The 21,399-nt window shown below is 39.0% G+C and overlaps 1 protein-coding gene and 2 pseudogenes across 1 annotated transcript; all 3 read right to left on the reverse strand.

Moving 5' to 3' along the window:
• Positions 1-315: 315 nt before the first annotated feature.
• LOC110774469 (L-type lectin-domain containing receptor kinase IX.1 pseudogene) lies at positions 316-3,066 on the reverse strand (annotated as a pseudogene).
• Positions 3,067-4,114: 1,048 nt separating this feature from the next.
• Positions 4,115-6,363, reverse strand: LOC110774450 (L-type lectin-domain containing receptor kinase IX.1 pseudogene; annotated as a pseudogene).
• Positions 6,364-8,805: 2,442 nt separating this feature from the next.
• On the reverse strand, positions 8,806-16,642 carry LOC110774458 (L-type lectin-domain containing receptor kinase IX.1-like). Its single transcript, XM_088252669.1, has 3 exons — positions 15,657-16,642; position 14,677; positions 8,806-10,306 (listed from the first exon to the last, which is right to left on the reverse strand). The coding sequence occupies exons 1-3, from the start codon at positions 16,518-16,520 to the stop codon at positions 8,952-8,954; spliced, it is 2,220 nt and encodes a 739-aa protein (XP_088108795.1). The 5' UTR covers positions 16,521-16,642; the 3' UTR covers positions 8,806-8,951.
• Between the last annotated feature and the right edge of the window lie 4,757 nt (positions 16,643-21,399).

The raw sequence follows: 21,399 nt of genomic DNA on the forward strand, positions 1-21,399 counted from the left end.
CTTCATCTTAGAACCAATATCTCAGAAACCCCAATACGTACGTGGTTAAGATGACACCACGTATATAATGGTCAACGTGCATGCAAAGAAGATATGGATCAGCCAGCCACCAAGGTGATGGTCGTCCCAATTACCAACCAAAGACTCAAAGAGGGAGAGAGACGAGAGGAGAGAAGGCTTTCTCTTTTTCTTTATTCTTTCCCCTTTTTCGCCTTTTGCCAGCACAGAGAGACAAGAGTGAGAGACAAGAGTGAGAAGGACAACAATCAAGAATTGGCTTTGATGGGATATGATCACATGGGCTCATCATATCATCGTGTACACACTTAGAAGTTAGACTTGTCAATTGTCAGTCATTTCCATTGGATAGAGACACAGGTAATCTCAGAGAAAAAAATTTCCAGATCTTACTAACAAACATACTGTAAAATCATATCTTATGTATTTAAATATATTATAAATGACGCCATACAATACTATATGGAGATCTCAAAACATGTAATTAACATATTTCGTAATAATTAAATTCTTGTACAAGTTTACGTGGCGTTTGGTATTCTACTTTGATAAATAACTTAAAAACTTTGATTTTTCTTAAAAACAAATTGTGCTCTCAAATCCATTTTTTAAGAAAATTTGTTTGGTTAAATTTTTTGAAATAATTTTTAAAACAAAATACCAATTAATTATTTTTTAATTGAAAGAGAAAGGAAAAATAGAGAAGAAGAGGAAGATAAATCAATGTAGAAGTAGAAGTTCATGTGCATGTGTTGAACTGTGAGGAATTGGTGTTGAAATCATAGCCTGAGGGGTTCGTTTCACTGACCTCTCTGTTGGAAAGACCAGTAGCACTATAACAAGAATGCATTGGGAGTGATGTTGGAGGAGCAGAATAGGTCTCCACCATGGACATGTTTGATGAGGGAATGGGCAGTGGAACTTCAAATCTAAGCATTTGCATTGATTGAAGTATCGAAGGCCTGATCTTATAATTTTTGTGAGCACACCACAACCCAACAACCAATAAACACTCCATTTGCTTGTCATCAAAATCTCCACATAGTTCTTAATCAAAAAAAAAAATCTCCACATAGTTTTGGGTCGGCTGCTTCAAGGACTTTCCCTTCTGCATAAGGCTCCCAAACCCAGTCCACCATACTGACTTGATTACTTGTCAACTTGAGATCAACAGGTTTCCTTCCGCAGGCTATTTCCAAAGCAACAACTCCGAAGCTGTAGACATCTGATTCCTTGCAAGCTTTTCCTGTAGCAACATATTCAAGAGCCATGTAACCCCTTGTTCCAGCCACATTCCTCGTCGTTTCTGGTTGTTTTCCATGGTCCACAAGTCGAGCTAATCCGAAATCTCCAAGTTTTGGGTTGAAATTTGAATCCAACATAATGTTGCTAGATTTGATATTTCTGTGGAGTACACATTGTTCCCATTTTTCGTGTAGATATAACAAGCCGGAGGCTAAACCTTGAACAATTTTGTACCTTACCTCCCAAGTTAACAAGTTTTTTGCTTTGAATAGATGAATATCTAAACTGCAGTTGGGCATGAACTCGTAAACAAGTAGGAGTTCTCTTTTCTCATGGCACCAACCAATGAGTTGGACTAGATTCCGATGCCTAAGACGACTGATGATTCTTACTTCAGACGCATACTCCTTTCGTCCTTGTAGACACTCTCTTAATAGCGACATATGAGTTCAAGCCTTTTAAGAAGCCTCTATAAACCGCACCAAACCCTCCCTCTTCGAGCTTTTCTCCCTCCTCAAATTTCTTGTTGCGTGAGCCAACTCCGTGTAGGAAAACTTCCTGGGGCATGTTCGCTTTTCAAATTTGTCATTGGAATCATTCAGCAGGGATCTTCCTCACTTTCTCCTGCTGTTTTCCGCTTGTTCCACCCCAAGATGAAGCAAACAAAGCATAAAGCTCCAACCAAGGCAATGCATCCACCAACACCCAATGCAACCGCTCGTTGTCCTTGTTGAGAACTAGTGCTTGGCAGAGGAACTACCGAGTTCACTCCACTCGTTCCATTGTCATCATCGGGAGAAGAGTTAAAATTCCAAGAGGTGATCATATGCACAGCAAATTTAGCACCCGTGGCAGCAGAGAACCCAACAATGACCCTATCCGGCAAGTAGCTCAAATCAACTCTCTGATTTAGATAACTACTCACTTGGGTACCATTTAGAATGGTAGTGAAGGCAACCAGAAGAGTTTGTGAGGTAGAATTATAACTAATGGTAGCACCATTTTCTTGTCCATTCATAATACCACCATCCCATGTACTATTGGTAATAGACTTGAGAGAGTTGATGTCAATACCCACATGTTGGAAAATAGGGTCCCCAATGTATGACTCTTTATATCCTTATAGATATCAAATTCCATCACCAAAAAATACTTATAAGATTTTCTACCAAACGTTTTCAGTTGTCTCTATTTGAGCTACAAGTTTCCTTACAATTCCTAGGGTACTAATTAAGAAATGTGCTAGGTTTGCTTAATAATAGTAGTGCATGTAAAGTAGCAATGTTGCATTAATTCATAACGGGCGTAAATTAATACGCTAACTATCTAATTAAAAATACTCCCAAGTGTACGAATCTATTAGAGTATAGATTTGTAAATACGAGGTCGTTCTCACGAGAACTTGATAGTTTATAAGCAAATGTAGTTTGAATATGTTAAGAACACTTAATTTAAACACAATCACAAGAAATAAAACAAGAAAAGTGATAGTCCACATTAAATGAAACACTTTATTAAATTTGAACACTTAATTTAAGAAATGTCCTAGGTTTGCCTAATAATAGTAGTGCATGTAAAGTAGCAACTCTTCAATTTTTTTTTTTTCCTTTTGGTTCTTAAATCTATTGTCATCTGTTCTTTTTTTTTTTTTTTTTTTAGTATAAGCGATAGTATAAATAAGAGGGGAGGGGGGATTTCTCACACATACACACAATTATGATATCGTGGGAATTCGAACGTGAGACCTCTGGTTTGCAAGTAAAGGCACTTTTTCACTTGGCTAGACCCCGGTGGCATTGTCATCTGTTCATATTGAGATGTCTTTCCTCACACAAAAATGCCAAAATATAATCTGGTCAAACTCATCAAAGAATCTCAACTAAGAAAATTGGATTAGAGGTCTAGCTCAGTGGAAAGGCATCAACTTGCAGACCAGAGGTTTCAAGTTCAAATCTTCAGGGCATCATAGTTGTGTGTGTGAGAGAAATCCCCCTCCCTTGTAGTTTTTAGACTATCACTTATACTGAAAAAAACAATAAATAAATAAATTGATTAGACCCATCATACTACAAGTTTGTAGCTATATATGCCTAACAAAATATTCAATGCCGAGATGTGCGGACTGTGTGACTTCACAGAGCCTCACCGAGATGTGCGGACTGTGCGACTTCTCCATGTATGGCGTCTAACATGATGTGTTGTGAATATATCACTTCTACTCAGTTGTCTTCAACTTTGATCCTATTTATTGATATTGTTGATTATTAAGGGGATATAATGGTCCTTTTGAATTTGATTTTAGGTTTGTAAAACAAAATTGGATACTAAAAACCTAAAATTGAAGTGATTAAATAGTACGCCCACACCAAATGGAAGCCCACACGTTTTGTGTTTATTGATTATTATTTTTTAATTTTTAATTTTTAATTTATTTTAATTTCATTTCATTTCATTTATTTTTTATTTTTTAAGACGAAACGTGATTGGCAGTTGGATGAGTGGGATTTGTGAAAATGAAATGTGGGTCCTAATGTCTCGTCTCCTGGTAAGTCACGGATAAACTGAACAAGAGAGACATGTTAACACAGAAAGGCCTCCGCAAATCCTTAAGCGAGAATTATTGGTGTCATAAAAAAACGTGACGACTTTACTGACACGTTCGTTTATAAAGGTGCGATGATTGTACACATCATATCAATAGTTGTGAATCAAATGTGAAGAAAGTTGAGTAGGTGAGGTTTTTCAGCGCGTCCGGTCTTTAGGAAAGACATACAGGGTAGGAGTGCTTTGAATGATGGTTTTAAAATATAAACGTGTATAGATATATATCATTTCTTATTGTGTAACTAAATTGATATTGAATTTGTGTATTATCAAAACAAAGAGTGAAATGCATAATCTCGTACAGGACAACAGTGGAATTACAAAAAGTTCTAAAAGTTTAGAATCAAAATTAATTAGTTAGGCTTCTTTCTTACCCAAGTGAAATTTTTGGATGAGAATTTGTGGCAGAAGAAGGTGCGCTGAACTGTGAGGAGTTAGTTTGGCCTGAAGACGACTCAGTTTGGCCTCCTTGAGAACCACTAATATCTCTAGACAACATTGAGAGCGATTTCGGAGGAGCAAAATAGGTGGCCACCGGCATCTTTGATGGGAGATTCGGCAACGGTACCTCAAAGTTAAGCACTTGAATTGCTTGTTGTATTGAAGGCCTCATGTTGTAGTCTGGATGAGCACACCACAACCCAACAATCATCAAGCACTCCATTTGTTTCTTATCAAAATCCCCACATAGTTTTGGGTCAGCTGCTTCATTGACTCTATCTTCTCCGTAAAGCTCCCAAACCCACTCAACCATATTGACTTTAGAGCTTCCAAACTTTGGATCGATGGGTTTTCTCCCACATGCTATTTCCAAAGCAACAACTCCGAAGCTGTAGACATCTGATTCTTTGCTAGCCTTTCCGGTGTTGAGATAATCCGGAGCCATGTAACCCATGGTTCCAGCCAAGATTGTGGTTTGCGACTGTTTTCCGTGGTCCACAAGTCTAGCTAACCCAAAATCCCCAAGTTTTGCGTTGAAATTTGAATCTAACATAACATTGCTCGATTTAATATCCCTATGCAGCACACATTGCTCCCACTCTTCATGTAGATAGAACAACCCAGAGGCCAAACCTTGAGCAATTTTGTATCTTGCCTCCCAAGTTAACAAGCTTTGTTCTTTAAACAAATGGGAATCTAAGCTTCCATTGGACATGAACTCGTAAACAAGTAGGAGTTCTCTCTTTTCGTGGCACCAACCAATCAGTTGCACCAGATTCCGATGCCTAAGTCGACTGATGATCCTTACTTCTGCTGCGTACTCCTTCAGGCCCTGTCTAGACCCGCTTGATACCCTCTTAACAGCAACATATGAGTTCAAATCTTTTACGAAGCCTCTGTAAACCCCACCAAACCCTCCCTCTCCAAGCTTCTCTCCCTCGTCAAAATCATTTGTCGATTGAGCCAATATCTTGTACGAAAACTTCTTCGGGCCTGTCCCCCTTTCGAATTCCTCATCAATCGGATCGTTGACCATAGGATCTTCATCATTGTCGCTACTTTCCCCTGTTCCCCCCTTCTTCCAAAAAATGAACCAAACCAAACAAAACCCACCAACCAAAAGAACACACCCACCAACAACCAGCCCAACCACAAGTCCAATGTTGATGCCATTTCCTGACTCGGGTTCAACAATGGGGGTCGGCTCAGGAGCTACTGGTGTGTTGTTCTTTGCATTCTCATCAATCAGCGATGTCGAATTGAAACTCCATGATTTGATCTTGTGCAGAGCAGTCAAAGAACCTGTTGCAGCAGAGAACCCAACAATCACCCAACCCTGCAAAATCTCATTCACATCAACCATGTAATCAAGATACCTCTCAACCCAGACACCATTTTCGTAAGTAGTGAAGGTAACGCTAAGATTTTTCGATCCAGAATCATAACGAATCGAAGCACTATTGAATCGTCCCTCTGTAATGCTACCATTCCACGCCCCGGTAACTTTAGACTTGACAGAGTTGACATCAATACCAACATGATCGCCAGCGGGATCGTCGATAGACGTCCTTGCATTATGAAATATGTCAAACTCCACTGCCACAAACGGGTACAGATTCGTGGACTCGTTTTTTTCTGGGGTTATGACGGGGAGGCCAAGAGAGCCGCCTGTGCTTATTGTTGTGTTGAGTGCAGACCCGTTTGGCGCCAAAAAGAAGGCGAGCCCGTCTGCATAGAATGTTTTATTTTGCGAGTCGATGGCGAATGTGAAAGTTGTGGTGAAATCAGCGAGTTTTCCCGTGGCGTTGTCGCGGAGGAGGAAGGGTTGGCTGTAGGTGGCTCGGCCGACGCTTTGGTTTTTTAGGTCGTCAACAGCGCTTTTGGTGAGTCGGAGGAATTCCCCGTCGACGTAAGCATCTCCCTCGAGAGATAGGGTGTTGATGCCATTTGGGAAGGTGGGGAAACGGAAGTTTAGTGAGGTTGCACAAGGGGCTAAGTGAAACAAGAGAAGAAGAAGAAGGACAACCATTTCTAATTTGCTGATAAGGTTACAGATCAAATTGTTGGGTCTAAAATAGAGCGGAGACCTTAATATTTGAAAATGCTTTAATCAGCAGTTATTTGCTTACCAATTCAAATCAAAATAATTTTTACTTTCTAGCTTGACATGTATTTATTTAATTACTTATTTCTTTGTGCTGATGCAGGATTGCCGTCCTGGTATTTATGTATTTATTTAATTACTTATTTCTTTGTGCTGATGTATTTATTTAATTACTTAATATTTAAAGTTTATCGTGATCCAACTTCAAGCCAATTAGTTGTTTTCACTTGGGCAAAATAGGCAGACACTGCTATAGTTAGGGGTGGCATTTTATACCGAAAAACCGAAAAACCGCAAAAACCAACCGATAATTTACCGCAATGAAACCGCAATCGCGGTAAACCGAACCGCATTTGCGGTTGCGGTTGCGGTATTTGATTTTCAAAACTTGCGGTTACCGCAAACCGCGAATATATTTTAAATAATATTGTCTATATTATATTGTATGTAAAATATATTTCATACAACATATTTCATACAATATTTTCTATTCAATCTCTTGAATTGGTGGAAAGGGAACCAAACAAGATATCCTATTCTTTCACAAGTTGCCAAGGATATCTTTGCAATTCCAAGTTCTACGGTTGCTAGTGAAAATGCTTTTAGCATAGGCAAGAGGATTGTGGATCCTTTTAGAAGTTCTTTGTATCCTAAAATGGTAGAGACATTAGTGTGTACTAGTGATTGGCTTAGAGCGGACGAATTTTTCTTTTACAAGGAACCAACGGATGATGAGGTTGAATTCTACAAGGAAATGGAATATATGACAACTTGTAAGTAATTAGTTTATTTAGGCTCATGTTATTTATGCTTCTTCTTATAATAAAATGTACTAAATTTATGTTGTTTTATTTGTAGATAGCATTGGTGCTCAAACAACACAACGGGGTTCTTCAAATCCACTCACCACCACCAACACTTGAGTTTTTGTAACTTTAGTTTGTAACATTGGTGCATTGCATTTTCCTTTTAGTTTGTAATTTTAATTAACTTTGAATTGGATTTTCTTTTGGGTTGTAACTTTAATTCATTTTGCATTGCATTTTCCTTTTGGTTTGTAACTTTAAAGAATTTGGAATTGGAATGCTTGAGAAGTTTAACTTTAATTGGAATGCTTGGAATTGAACTTTAATTTTCTTTAGGTTGTGAATGCTTGAGAAGTTGATGAGATTGTAATTTTATATATGCTTGAGAAGTTGGATTTTTATGACACAAAAAGAACTTGCGGTTTTAAACCGCTAATTCACGGTAACCGACCGCTTTTTGCGGTTTACCGCAATGCGGTAAACCGCAAAACGCGGTCGGTTTGTGGTTTCAAAAATCACCATACCGCAAATAGTCGGTCGGTTTGCGGTTTGGGCAAAAATTCGCGGTTACCGAGCCGCAACCACCCCTAGCTATAGTTACTACAAGCCAGCATCTGTTCTGTTCCTACAAATTAATCTCGTGTGTGTTCTCTCTCCACCAAAAAAGAAAAAAAAAACTCATGTTTTCAGTGCATAAAGATTAAAGAAGATGTTGCTTATTTCTTGACTCCGACGACCTCTTCTCTTCAGGGGGAGAGGAGGAGTGAAGAGAAGTTGTGTTTGCGTGAATTAGCTAAAGTTGATAAGGAAGAACTGTTGCTGTTGCTGTTACCATTGCCGCTATTGTTGCCGTTGATGTTGCCTTTGTTTGCTTCGCTTACCGTTGCTATGGTTATTCCCGATGCCGTGTTGCTGTGTTTTGATTTGTCTCTACAACATAAAGTCTAACATGATGTGTTGTGAATATATCACTTCTACTCAGTTGTCTTCAACTTTGATCCTATTTATTGATATTGTTGATTATTTAGGGGATATATAATGGTCCTTTTGAATATGATTTTAGGTTTGTAAAAAAAATTGGATACTAAAAACCTAAAATTGAAGTGATTAACTAGTACGCCCACACCAAATGGAAGCCCACACGTTTTGTGTTTATTGATTATTAATTTTTAATTTTTAATTTTTAATTTATTTTAATTTAATTTCATTTCATTTATTTTTTATTTTTTAAGACGAAACGTGATTGGCAGTTGGATGAGTGGGATTTGTGAAAATGAAATGTGGGTCCTAATGTCTCGTCTCCTGGTAAATCACAGACAAACTGAGCAAGAGAGACATGTCAACACAGAAAGGCCTCCGCAAATCCTTAAGCGAGAATTATTGGTGTCATAAAAAAACATGACGACTTTACTGATGCGTTCATTTATAAAGGTGCGATGATTGTACACATCATACCAATAGATGTGAATCAAATGTGAAGAAAGTTGAGTAGGTGAGGTTTTTCAGCGCGTCCGGTCTTTAGGAAAGACATACAGGGTAGGAGTGTTTTGAATGATGGTTTTAAAATATAAACGTGTATAGATATATATCATTTCTTATTGTGTAACTAAATTGATATTGAATTTGTGTATTATCAAAACAAAGAGTGAAATGCATAATCTCGTACAGGACAACAGTGGAATTACAAAAATTCTAAAAGTTTAGAATCAAAATTATTTAGTTAGGCTTCTTTCTTACCCAAGTGAAATTTTTGGATGAGAATTTGTGGCAGAAGAAGGTGCGCTGAACTGTGAGGAGTTAGTTTGGCCTGAAGACGACTCAGTTTGGCCTCCTTGAGAACCAGTAATATCTATAGACAACATTGAGAACGATTTCGGAGGAGCAAAATAGGTGGCCACCGGCATCTTTGATGGGAGATTCGGCAACGGTACCTCGAAGTTAAGCACTTGAATTGCTTGTTGTATTGAAGGCCTCATGTTGTAGTCTGGATGAGCACACCACAACCCAACAATCATCAAGCACTCCATTTGTTTCTTATCAAAATCCCCACATAGTTTTGGGTCAGCTGCTTCATTGACTCTATCTTCTCCGTAAAGCTCCCAAACCCACTCAACCACATTGACTTTAGAGCTTCCAAACTTTGGATCGATGGGTTTTCTCCCGCATGCTATTTCCAAAGCAACAACTCCGAAGCTGTAGACATCTGATTCTTTGCTAGCCTTTCCGGTGTTGAGATAATCCGGAGCCATGTAACCCATGGTTCCAGCCAAGATTGTGGTTTGCGACTGTTTTCCGTGGTCCACAAGTCTAGCTAACCCAAAATCCCCAAGTTTTGCGTTGAAATTTGAATCTAACATAACATTGCTCGATTTAATATCCCTATGCAGCACACATTGCTCCCACTCTTCATGTAGATAGAACAACCCAGAGGCCAAACCTTGAGTAATTTTGTATCTTGCCTCCCAAGTTAACAAGCTTTGTTCTTTAAACAAATGAGAATCTAAGCTCCCATTCGGCATGAACTCGTACACAAGTAAGAATTTTCTTTCGTGGCACCAGCCAATCAGTTGCACAAGATTGCGATGCCTAAGTCGACTGATGATCTTTACTTCCGATGCATACTCCTTCGGTCCTTGTTTAGAACTACTCGAGATTCTCTTAACAGCAACATATGAGTTCAAGTCTGGTATAAAGCCTTTATAAACCCCACCGAATCCTCCCTCCCCAAGCTTTTCTCCCTTCTCAAAATTACTCGTGGCCCGAGCCAATTCGCTATACGAAAACTTCCTCGGGCCAGCCCCCTTTTCAAATTCGTCATCAATCAATTCATGAACCATAGGATGATCTTCATCACTACTTTCCCCAGCTCTTTCCCTCTTCTTCCACATGATGAACCAACCCAAACCCAACCCACCGAGCAACACAGCACAGCCACCAATCCCCAACCCAACTGCTAGTCCTATACTCTTATTTCCTGACTTGCGGTTAGAATTAGTATCACGATCGCCTAGTGAAGTTGAACTGAAATTCCATGAGATGATCTTATTCAGAGAAATATAGTTACCGGTTGAAGCAGAGAACCCGACAACTGATAGAGTATATAGATTAATGTATAGGATGTTGCCACTTGTCATTAGATTAGAAGGTTGATAGTTAAGGCAGTTAGCTTTGTTGTTACAGATATATAAAGCCTTAACCTTTGGGTTACTGAACGATGTGAAATATACGAAGAATATTCAGTCTCTCTCTCTTCTCTTTGAGCTATTTTCTCTCTAAACCTTCTGAATACATTCTCTAGAGCCATTGTTGCTTGCGCATAATCTTCGATCGTTTTTTTCCTCTGCTTCCGCTCGGTTCGAAGGTGTCTTCGCACTCCTAAATCTGTCTCTGTTATCCCTATTTCTCTTTCTCTTCTTGCGATTCTTTTCTCTAGGGTTTCTTGATTTTCTTGATTTTCTTGATTTTCTTGATTGATCGTGTTCTTTCCTCGATCTTTCTCGTCAATCTTGCATATCAGCTGTTTGTTCTAATTTCTCCCTGAGATTTTCTGGTTTCTTGATTTTCTGGTTTGATCGTGTTCTTTCATCGTTCTTTCTCTTCACTCTTGCATATCAACTGTTTGTTCTAATTTCTCACTGAGAGTTTCTGACAACATTTCAATGGTGACTGCAACACAACTTCAAATTGTGCAATCTCCAATTACTGCTCTGATCTCTACCATCTCGACTTCGGTGAATGTCAAGTTGGATGACTCCAATTATCTCAATTGGCACTTTCAGATACAACTTTTGTTGGAAAGCAATGGTATTATGCGGTTTGTTGATGGCTCGCATCCTTGTCCTGCTCAACATTCTGTTCCTTCTGGTGACTCTGATATACAATCTGGTCCTACTACTGCTGTTGAAACAGATGCATTTGTAGTATGGAAGATGCATGATAGGGCTATTATGCAATTGATAACTGCTACTCTGTCCCCTGCTGCTTTGTCCTGTGCTATTGGTAGTAAGAGCTCTAGGGATCTTTGGACTCGTCTGCAAGAACAGTTCTCTACTGTGTCTAAGACTAGTATTTTTCAAATGAAGTCAAATCTCCAAACAATTAAGAAAGGTTCTGATTCTGTGTCTCAGTATCTTCATAGAATTAAGGAGGCTAGAGATTACTTATCTGCTGCTGGCGTTTATTTTGCTGATGAGGACATTGTGATCCTTGCTCTCAATGGGTTACCCTCTGAATACAACACGTTTCGATGTGTTATTCGGGGCCGTGAGAATGTGATTTCTCTTAAAGAGTTTCGGTCTCAGTTGCTTGCTGAAGAGGTCATTGTTGAAAACTCTACAACTGCACCATTTATTACTGCAATGGTTGCTAATCATGTTTCTCCGTCTGGAAGGGGCCATTCCACTAATCCTGCATCTGGTCAGTCTCCATTCTTTTCTGGGGGGTATAAGCAGTTTAATGGGAACAAAAACAAAGGCAAAGGTCGGTTTACTCAAGGAGCTCGATTCTATTCACCAAAACCGTCTCCTCAAGCTCATGTGTTTCCTACACCAAATCCGGGCATACTTGGTCAATCACCAGTCCAATTTTTTGGTACTCCCAGTGCACCATTACTGCCTACTTGTCAAATCTGCAATGCTGAAGGCCACACTGCTCCATTTTGTCAGTCTAAACCTCATGATAGACTCAATTGTCAAATCTGTGGCAAGCACAATCATAGCACATGGTACTGTTTTTATAATGACAAGGGTCCTAACTTTGGAGGTTCTACTCGCCAGTTCTATCCTTCCCAGATGCATTCCTCCACATATGGTGCTTCAAATCCTAATGCTTCCTTTCAGCAATCATCAATGTCGTATCACCCTTTTCCTCCTCAGCAACAATCTCCACATGCCCTGCACACTGTGATGACTCCGTCCTCTTCGGCTTCATCTACTCCTTATTCTAATTCTCAAGTCTGGCTCACTGACTCTGGAGCTACTAATCACATGACTGCGGATCTCAGCAACTTATCTCTGGCTTCTCCTTATCCTACATCTGAGACTATTCAAACTGCCAATGGTGAAGGTTTGCCTGTGTCTCATTTTGGTCATACCGTTCTTAATGTTTCCAACTTGAATTCAGTGCATCCGATTAAGCTCAACTCTGTGCTCTGTGTTCCTAAGTTGACACAAAACTTGTTATCTGTGCATCGTCTTTGTTTAGATAATAATTGCTGGCTCATTTTTGATGCCTTCTGTTTCTGGATTCAGGACAAGGCCACAGGGAGGATCATTTACAAAGGACTGTGCAATAATGGACTATATCCAATCCCTTGTCTTGCTGCCCCCTCTCCTGCAACACATCCCGTTTCAATTCCAGCTAAAGCATTCCTTGGTCAGCATATTCATTCTACCACTTGGCACAATAGACTAGGTCATCCATCTAATAACATTGTTTCCTTGATGTTAAAACAAGCTAATATTCCTTGTTCAAACTCCTCTTTACCTGTACTGTGTTCTAGGTGTTTGGAGGGAAAGTTTTGTAAACTTCCCTTTTCCCCAAGTCCCAATAAGTCTGTCCAACCTTTTGCTGTTGTTCACAGTGATCTTTGGGGTCCATCTCCTTCTGTTTCCATTGATGGTTACAGATATTATGTAACCTTCATTGATGAATGTACAAGACACTGTTGGCTGTTTCCTTTGATCAATAAATCTGATGTTTTTGCTACATTTGTTGCCTTCTATTCTTTTGTTCTTACTCAGTTTAAAACTTCTATTCAAACATTACAGAGTGATGGGGGGGGAGAGTATCTTAGTAAGGCATTTCAATCCTTTCTTTTGGCCAAAGGCATAACCCATCAAATTTCTTGCCCTTACACACCCGAGCAAAATGGTCTAGCTGAGAGAAAGCATAGGCATATCATTGAAACCACTGTGACCTTGCTACAAACAGCTCGATTACCTGCCAGTTTTTGGTCCTATGCATGTCAAACCGCTATCTACCTCATTAATAGGATGCCAACTTCTGTGCTAGGCAATAAATCTCCATTTGAATTGTTGTTTGGGGATATTCCTGTTCTTTCACATCTACGGGTATTTGGGTGTGCTTGTTTTCCATTATTAAAGCCTTATAATACCACTAAATTACAAGCCAAAACTACCAAATGTATTTTTCTGGGGTATGCTACCAAATATAAAGGGTATATCTGTTATGAGGGTCTTACACAGAGACTTTACATCTCTAGGCATGTGGTATTTGATGAGTCTCAGTTTCCTTATCCAGACTTGGTGTTACATCATACAAATTCATCTGTACCCTCTGTCATTCACAGTTCCAATCTTTCTGTCCCTGTTATTTCCAATGATAATGTTGTGTTGTCTGTACCTACTTCTCATTCTCCTTTACCTGCTACTCCTCCTCCTCCAATCTCCCCTATTCTTTCTTCTCCATTGTCATCTCAGTCCATTACTGGTTCTTCCACTTCTAGTTCTTCAGTCCCTGTGGCACTTGTCAATAGTTCTGATGCTTCACCAGAAGTGCCTGGTTCTGATACTTTGCAAGTGGTGTTGGAGGTTCCTCCCCTTAATTTGCATCCTATGCAAACTCGAAGTAAGAGTGGCATTGTCAAGAAAAGAGCTTTGTTAGCTGCTATTCAGGAGTCTGGAGGTACTGATTTGTCTCTCATTGAACCTACTTCCTACAAATCTGCACTTAAGGATCCCACTTGGTGTCAGGCTATGCAAGAGGAGATTAGTGCTTTGCACAAACAAGGTACCTGGAGTCTGGTGGTATTACCTTCCACAAAGAATCTGGTGGGGTGTAAGTGGATATTCAAGATCAAGAGACACTCTGACGGTACTATTGCAAGACATAAAGCTCGGTTGGTAGCTAAAGGGTTCAGTCAAGAACCTGGTCTTGACTATGGGGAAACTTTCAGCCCTGTGGTTAAACCTACAACTGTTCGGTTGGTATTGGCTCTTGCAGCTCAATTTGGTTGGTCTCTGAGGCAACTTGATGTTAAAAATGCCTTTTTACATGGCATTTTGGAAGAAGAAGTGTATATGGCCCAGCCTCCTGGTTTTGCAGATGCTCATCATCCCACTCTGGTATGCAAGCTCCATAAATCTTTATATGGACTCAAGCAAGCTCCCAGAGCTTGGAATGAGAGATTCACCAAGTTTTTGCCTCATTTGGGGTTTCAAAACACTTATTCTGATTCCTCTCTCTTCGTCAAAACGTATGATTCTGGTATTATCATTCTCTTGCTCTATGTGGATGATATTATCATCACAGGGAGTGCCTCGACTGATGTTCAACAGGTTATTACTGCATTGACAACCGAGTTTGCCATCAAGGATTTGGGGGATTTGCATTTCTTTCTGGGCATTCAAATTTCTAGAACTGCAAATGGTTTATTTCTGTCTCAGTCTAAATATGTGTTGGATCTTCTCACCAAAACAGAAATGATTGATTCCAAACCCTGTGACACTCCTTGTTTGCCCTATAACAGACTTCTCAAGGATGATGGTGATCCCTATCCCAATCCTACATTGTACAGAAGTGTAGTCGGTGCATTGCAGTACCTCACCTTTACTCGGCCTGATATTGCCTTCTCTGTTCACCAAGTGTGTCAGTTCATGCAAGCACCTATGGTTGCTCATTTTACTGCGGTCAAACGTATTCTGAGGTACTTAAAGGGCACTCTACATCATGGCATCTGTTACTCCAGAGGATCCCTTCAATTAAAGGCTTTTAGTGATGCTGACTGGGCCGGAGATCCCAATGACCGGAGGTCTACTACTGGCTTGGTTGTGTTCTTAGGAAACAATCCTATTGCTTGGTCTTCCAAGAAGCAATTAACTGTTTCCCGATCGTCCACTGAGGCTGAATATCGTGCCTTGTCAACCACTTCTGCAGAATTGGACTGGCTTCAGCAACTCTTAGATTTTTTGCATATTTCTTCCCCTTCTGCACCTGTTTTGTTCTGTGATAATCTGTCAGCTATTGCTTTGTCTTTTAATCCTGTTCAACATCAACGCACTAAGCATATTGAGGTTGATGTTCATTTTGTGAGGGAAAGGGTTGCAAAGAAACAGCTCTCTGTTCAGTTTGTCTCCTCCAAAGAGCAGTTTGCTGACATTCTGACTAAGGGTCTGAGTTCTCCGTTGTTTCACACTCACTGTCACAATCTCATGCTTCGATCATCCAGGCATGAGTTTGCGGGGGGATGATAGAGTATATAGATTAATGTATAGGATGTTGCCACTTGTCATTAGATTAGAAGGTTGATAGTTAAGGCAGTTAGCTTTGTTGTTACAGATATATAAAGCCTTAACCTTTGGGTTACTGAACGATGTGAAATATACGAAGAATATTCGGTCTCTCTCTCTTCTCTTTGAGCTATTTTCTCTCTAAACCTTCTGAATACATTCTCTAGATTTGTTTACATTGACAACAACGACCAAGTCGGGCAAGTACTGTTTCAGATCAATAATGTCAGAAAAATGTGTCATCTCTTGTGTAACATTCGAATCGGGTGCAAAAGTAGTGAAGGCAACACTCAGGTTTTTTGAAGTGGAATTGTAACTAATGGTAGCATTATTTGTTTTTCCTTCCATAATACCTCCTTTCCAACGTCTGAAACTGGTAGAGTTGAGAGAGTTGACGTCGATGCCCACGTGATCGTACGGGGGGTCGGTTGTTGGATACGCGAAGATGTCAAACTCCACCGCCACGAAAGCTGTGTCGTTTGGAGATGCGAAGTTGACGGGGAGACCGAGATTGTAGCCACCTGCTGCTTTTGTGTCGTCGAGGAGCAAGGACCCGCTTGGGGCTATGAAGAAGGCGAGGCCGTCGGCGTAGGTGGATTTTTTGAGCGAGTCGATGGCGAAGTTGAAACTGGTGGTGAAGTCCGCGAGTTTTCCGGTGGCCTTTTCGCGGAGGAGGAAGGGTTGGCTGTAGATGGCTCGGCCGGCGCTGCCATTCTTTTGCTGGTCTTCCCCGCTTTTGGTGAGGCGGAGGAAGCCGCCCTCGAAAAAAGCGTCACCTTTTGTGGATATGTTGGGGTAGTAACTGCCACTGAAGCTGGAGAAACTGAAGTTTAATGGAGTTGCAGAACGGGTTAACAGAAGAAGAAGAAGAAAGTGAAGCTTTGTTGAGTACTTTACGACCATTTTGGAAGGGAAAAGAGAAGAGAGAAGAGAGAGTAGGGTACTAATAATTAACGTGCACAAATGTTTGTCATCTAAAATACTTAGTTTTGGAATTGAAATCGAAAAAATTTGGTTGCAGAATGAAAGACTTGAAACGATTGTTGAGTCCATGAAGCACTTTTCCAAGACTAGAAGCAGCGAGGAAGGAGAGGAGGACCACGGGGATATCTTTTTTCTATTCTTCAAATCTCACCTACGCCCATCTTTCTTTGAAGAAAAAGAATGCAAAGGATCATAATACTCATCCAGTGCATTTAGCTAATAGAAGACTATTCTTTGGAGACTTCAGTAGCTTTCAACTTTTCTTTTCTTTTTTAGTAAGCTGGTGTTCTTTATTTTTTTGGTCTGAATAGTAAGCTGGTGTTCTGCTTGATTTTCCTTTGCTCTTGCAAATGGGAATTGATCAAAGAAGACTATTCTTAGGCTTAGTTTGGTATTGCTGTGCTTTTAAAAAAAACTGCTTCTGCTGTGCTGCGAAAATAAACAGCTGTAAAATGAAGCAGCTAAGTGTTTGGTAATATGTATTTGTAAAAGTGCTTTGAGTATGAAAAATAGTGTCAAAGTGTTTGGTAAACTTTTATATGGAAGTGCTGTGAGAGTGTATAATGACGAAAAAGGGTAGGATGATAAAAGTTTTAAAAAATAAATAAAAAAATGTATAATTTAAGTTAACAAATAAAAAAAAATTCAAAAGCAGCCGACACCTTTCTTTTTTTCTTTTTTCTCATTTTTATTTGTTTCTTCCTCTTCACTTCCTTTCTTTCTTCTTCCTCCCGTCCCAGTTTTTTTCTTTTCTTCCTCTTTTCCTCTTCCTTCCCAGGCCCCCCATCTCTCAACCTTTTTACCTTTCCTCTTCTCCTCCTTTCTCTTTTCTTCTTCCTTCCAAGACTTCTTCCCTTCCCATGTTTTTTTTTTAATTTCTTCCTCTTTACTTCTACCTTCCCAGCAACCCCCGCCCTTTTTTAAAAAAAAATTTATAAATTTCTTCGTCTTTTCTTCTACATGCCCACCTCTTGGGGGTTTGATTTTCTTTTGCTGAAGGAGATAATTGGTTGGTAATCTGGGTGTTGAATTTTTTGTTGCCGTAGGGATGATAAACTGTGGAGCTAAGGTTGAGGTTTTTTTTAGTTGGAGGGGAAGAAGATATTCTAGGTCTGTAAAATAGGGAGGTGGGTTGGTGGGGTTTTGGGTTGAGATGGTAGCTTTGAAGGATTGAGGAAGAGGAGCAAGTTGGGCGAAGAGGATGAGGCGAGCAATCCAGAAAATCCAAGAGGAACGACACTTGGGAGGTTCGAACTCGGGATGATGAGGATATAGCATGTCATTGTGTGAAACAAATAAGGGCAATATGGGCAATTTGAAAATTTCATTTAAACCTCCGCATGCTTCTCCTCGCAGCAGTTTTCAGAAGCAGCTCCCCACCTGCTTCTGTTTTTCAGCTTTGAATGACAGCAACTTATTAAATAAGCAGCTTGGATTTGTTTTACCAAACACCCAAATCCCCAAAACTTCTTTTCAAAGCTGCTTTTTTTTTAAGTTAAGCAGTACCAAACTAAGCCTTAGTAGTTTCTCAATGTCTTTATGCACGAACCAGAAGGAAAAAAAAAAAAAAAAAACATGACATTACGTAGGAACATGAATGAATGAATCCAACTTGATTTATGAATGAGACATGTAACGACTCACTACTGGTTTAATAGTCACAATTACTGTGCATCTATGGCATAAAATATAGGCTTTTTATCACAAAACGTCCCTCACGTTTGCTAAACTATTAGATTGCATCCTTAAAGTTTTTTTGTATCACTCATGGTCCCTAACGTTAATATAGGTGCTCTTAAATAGTCCCTCCGTCAAAAAAACTGTTAAATTCAAGGATATAATTGTAAAATCAATTTAAAATTATAAAAAATATATATAAATTTCTCTCTCCCCTCTTTCTTTTCTATTTCCTCCCCTCTTTCTTTTCTATTTCCTTTCCTTCTCTCTTCTCTCTCTTTCTTCCTCTCCCCAAGTTCAGTCTTCTCTCTCCTCTTTCTTTCATCAACTATCAAAGTTGAAAGTTGAAAAGACTCTCACATGCCTTTAAATATATATATATATATATATATATATATATTGCTGTATTTATATAAGAGAGAGGAGGCATTTCATTCGAAACTCTGCATCCAATTATTAAAATAAAATATTCAAGAATCTCAAGAATCTCTCCCTCCCTACCAGAAGAAGAAGAAGAATTAATTAATTTCAGAGATAAGAATTTGTTCAAGAAGAATTAATGGTTGAATGCAGTGACCAGAACATTAAGAACCCAAAACCAGAAGAAGAAGAAGAAGAAGAAGAAGAAGAATACGCAGCGGTGGTTGGCAAACACTTGTCCATGCTCTGCCTTGACAACAACAGCAGCTTCAAATCTCCCAATTCCAGTCCCAAGCCCAGGAGAACATTGAAAAGGCGATCCCCGTCCCAATCCCCACCAATATCCCAACCCAACCCCAAGAAAGAGAAGCTTGATCTCCCTCCTAATCCTCTTCTTCGCCGATGTAGTTCTGAACTCGGGGAGAGGAAGAAAGAAGAAAAGAGAGAGAGAGAAGGAAAGAAAATAAAAAAGAAAGAGGGGAGAGAGAAATTTATATATATATTTTTTATAATATTTTGAATTGATTTTACGATTATATCCTTGAATTTAATAGTTTTTTTGACTGAGGGACTATTTAAGAGCACCTATATTAACGTTAGGGACCATGAGTGATACAAAAAAACTTTAATGATGCAATCTAATAGTTTAGCAAACGTGAGGGACGTTTTGTGATAAAAAGCCTAAAATATATAAGCCACGGTCATTTTGTGGCTGAAAAATTATTAGACACAGACCAGAGTAGGGTAAGTTAGCTGTGAATTGATTAAATCGAATAAGAAAATGAATTTAGTGGGTTGACTCCGAGTCAATAGAGACTGGGGAGACTTTAGTGATAAATTACGGAAATATCCTTCTAATTTATGTATAATATCAATAAATATCCACGCGTCATGTCAAAAAATTACTCTACAAATGCAATATAAGATCGATAAGAGTGTTTGAAACTGAAAATGTTGTTTTGGTATAGTTAAAATGGGAATATGGTTTTTCTTCTAGTAATCAAGTCAATATCGTACAATCAAATAAGACTTTCAGTAGTTTCTAGATGTGTCGTTCAACAAAAAAAAAATTGTGTCTTATTTCACATTCCACTATGGCTCATTTCACATTCCATATGAGGTCAAACAATGCATTTGGAAGGATTCTCTGATGTAACTTCCATGTTAGAAGAAAGCAAATGGGTAGGTAGAAAATTTTAAGTACATATGCCAATGCAATGTATGTAAAATTAGTTTCTTTTATTCATCCAGAAAGCACATGGAAGATTAATGTCACAAGCAACCCAGCGCTGTGGAAGTTTGACTGATCAGAATGATATAGATCCCTCACAAAGAATTTTCCTCTAAATGTAGGTGATGATTTGAAATCATACCAGAAGTATTTTCAGACTCTTGTTATTTTTTCTTGGCTTATTATCATAAAACGTCCCTGACGTTTGCGAAATTAACACATTGCATCCCTAATGTTTTTTTGTATCATTAATGGTCCCTAACGTTAATACATGTACTCTTAAATAGTCCTTCTGTCAAAAGAACCGTTAAATCTAGGGGTATAATCGTCAAATCAATCCAAAATTATAAAAAAAAAATTTCTTCCCTTCTCTCTCTCTGTTTCTCTTTTTTTTTCTCCTCTCTTTCCTCCTCTTTTCTTCTTCTTTTCCTTCGCTGTTTCTTCTTTTCTCTCCCTTTTTTTTTTCTTCTTTCCTTCTTTGTTCCTCATTTTTTTTCTTTCCTTCTTTCTCTTTTTTTTTTTTCTTCCCTTCTCTCTCTCTGTTTCTCTTTTTTTTTCTCCTCTCTTTCCTCCTCTTTTCTTCTTCTTTTCCTTCGCTGTTTCTTCTTTTCTCTCCCTTTTTTTTTTCTTCTTTCCTTCTTTGTTCCTCATTTTTCTTCTTTCCTTCTTTCTCTTTTTTTTTTTCTTCCCTTCTCTCTCTCTGTTTCTCTTTTTTTTTTCTCCTCTCTTTCCTCCTCTTTTCTTCTTCTTTTCCTTCGCTGTTTCTTCTTTTCTCTCCCTATTTTTTTCTTCTTTCCTTCTTTGTTCCTCATTTTTCTTCTTTCCTTCATTCTCTTTTTTTTCTTTCTTTTTTCTCTTTTTTCTTCCTCTTTCCTTCTCTCGGGATGGTGATTTGGGTGGCTAGAGTGCTGGGTTGGTGGGCTATGGAATGGGGCAGGGAGAGAGTTGCAGAGAAAGTACATAGAGGGGGTGGTTATGGAGGTCGAGGTGGTGGTTTGGGTGGCTATAGTGGATGGGTTGGTGGGCTGTGGGAGGGGGCAGGGAGAGAGTTGCAGATAGAGTGGTGGCTTTGGTGGTCGGGGTGGTGGTTTGGGTGGCTAGAGGAGACAAAAAGAGAGAGAGAGAGAGAGAAGGGAAGGAAAAAAGAAAGAAAGAAGAAGAGTGAGCGGGGCCAGGCGGAGAGAAAGAAGAAAGAAGAAAGAAAAGAAGAGAGAAGGGAAGAAATTTTTTTTTATATAGTTTTGGATTGATTTGACGATTATACCCTTGAATTTAACGGTTTTTTTGACAGAGGGACTATTTAAGAGTACATGTATTAACGTTAGGGACCATTAATGATACAAAAAAAACATTAGGGATGCAATGTGATAATTTCGCAAACGTAGGGATGTTTTGTGATAATAAGCCTTTTTTCTTTAATCTTTTGTGCTTCATAGACTGATCAAAGTGGGACATCATTGAAAGCGAAAGTCACTGCTGTTAGCGGAACAATAGAAAATATGAATTGGAAGATAATAATAATTCTCAACAAAATTATAATAATCAAATACAATAACAAATTTACATGAAATTAATGTAAATCAACAAACACAAGTAGAAATACTGACAACTTTAGCGATT

This window comes from Prunus avium, chromosome 4, assembly GCF_965620075.1.
Source record: "Prunus avium chromosome 4, drPruAviu1.hap1.1, whole genome shotgun sequence".
Lineage (NCBI taxonomy): Eukaryota > Viridiplantae > Streptophyta > Magnoliopsida > Rosales > Rosaceae > Prunus > Prunus avium.

Bases quoted from the DNA above. Each gene is read 5' to 3' on its own strand.
- LOC110774458 (XM_088252669.1), bottom strand. From the start codon at position 16,520: ATGGACTCAACAATCGTTTCAAGTCTTTCATTCTGCAACCAAATTTTT.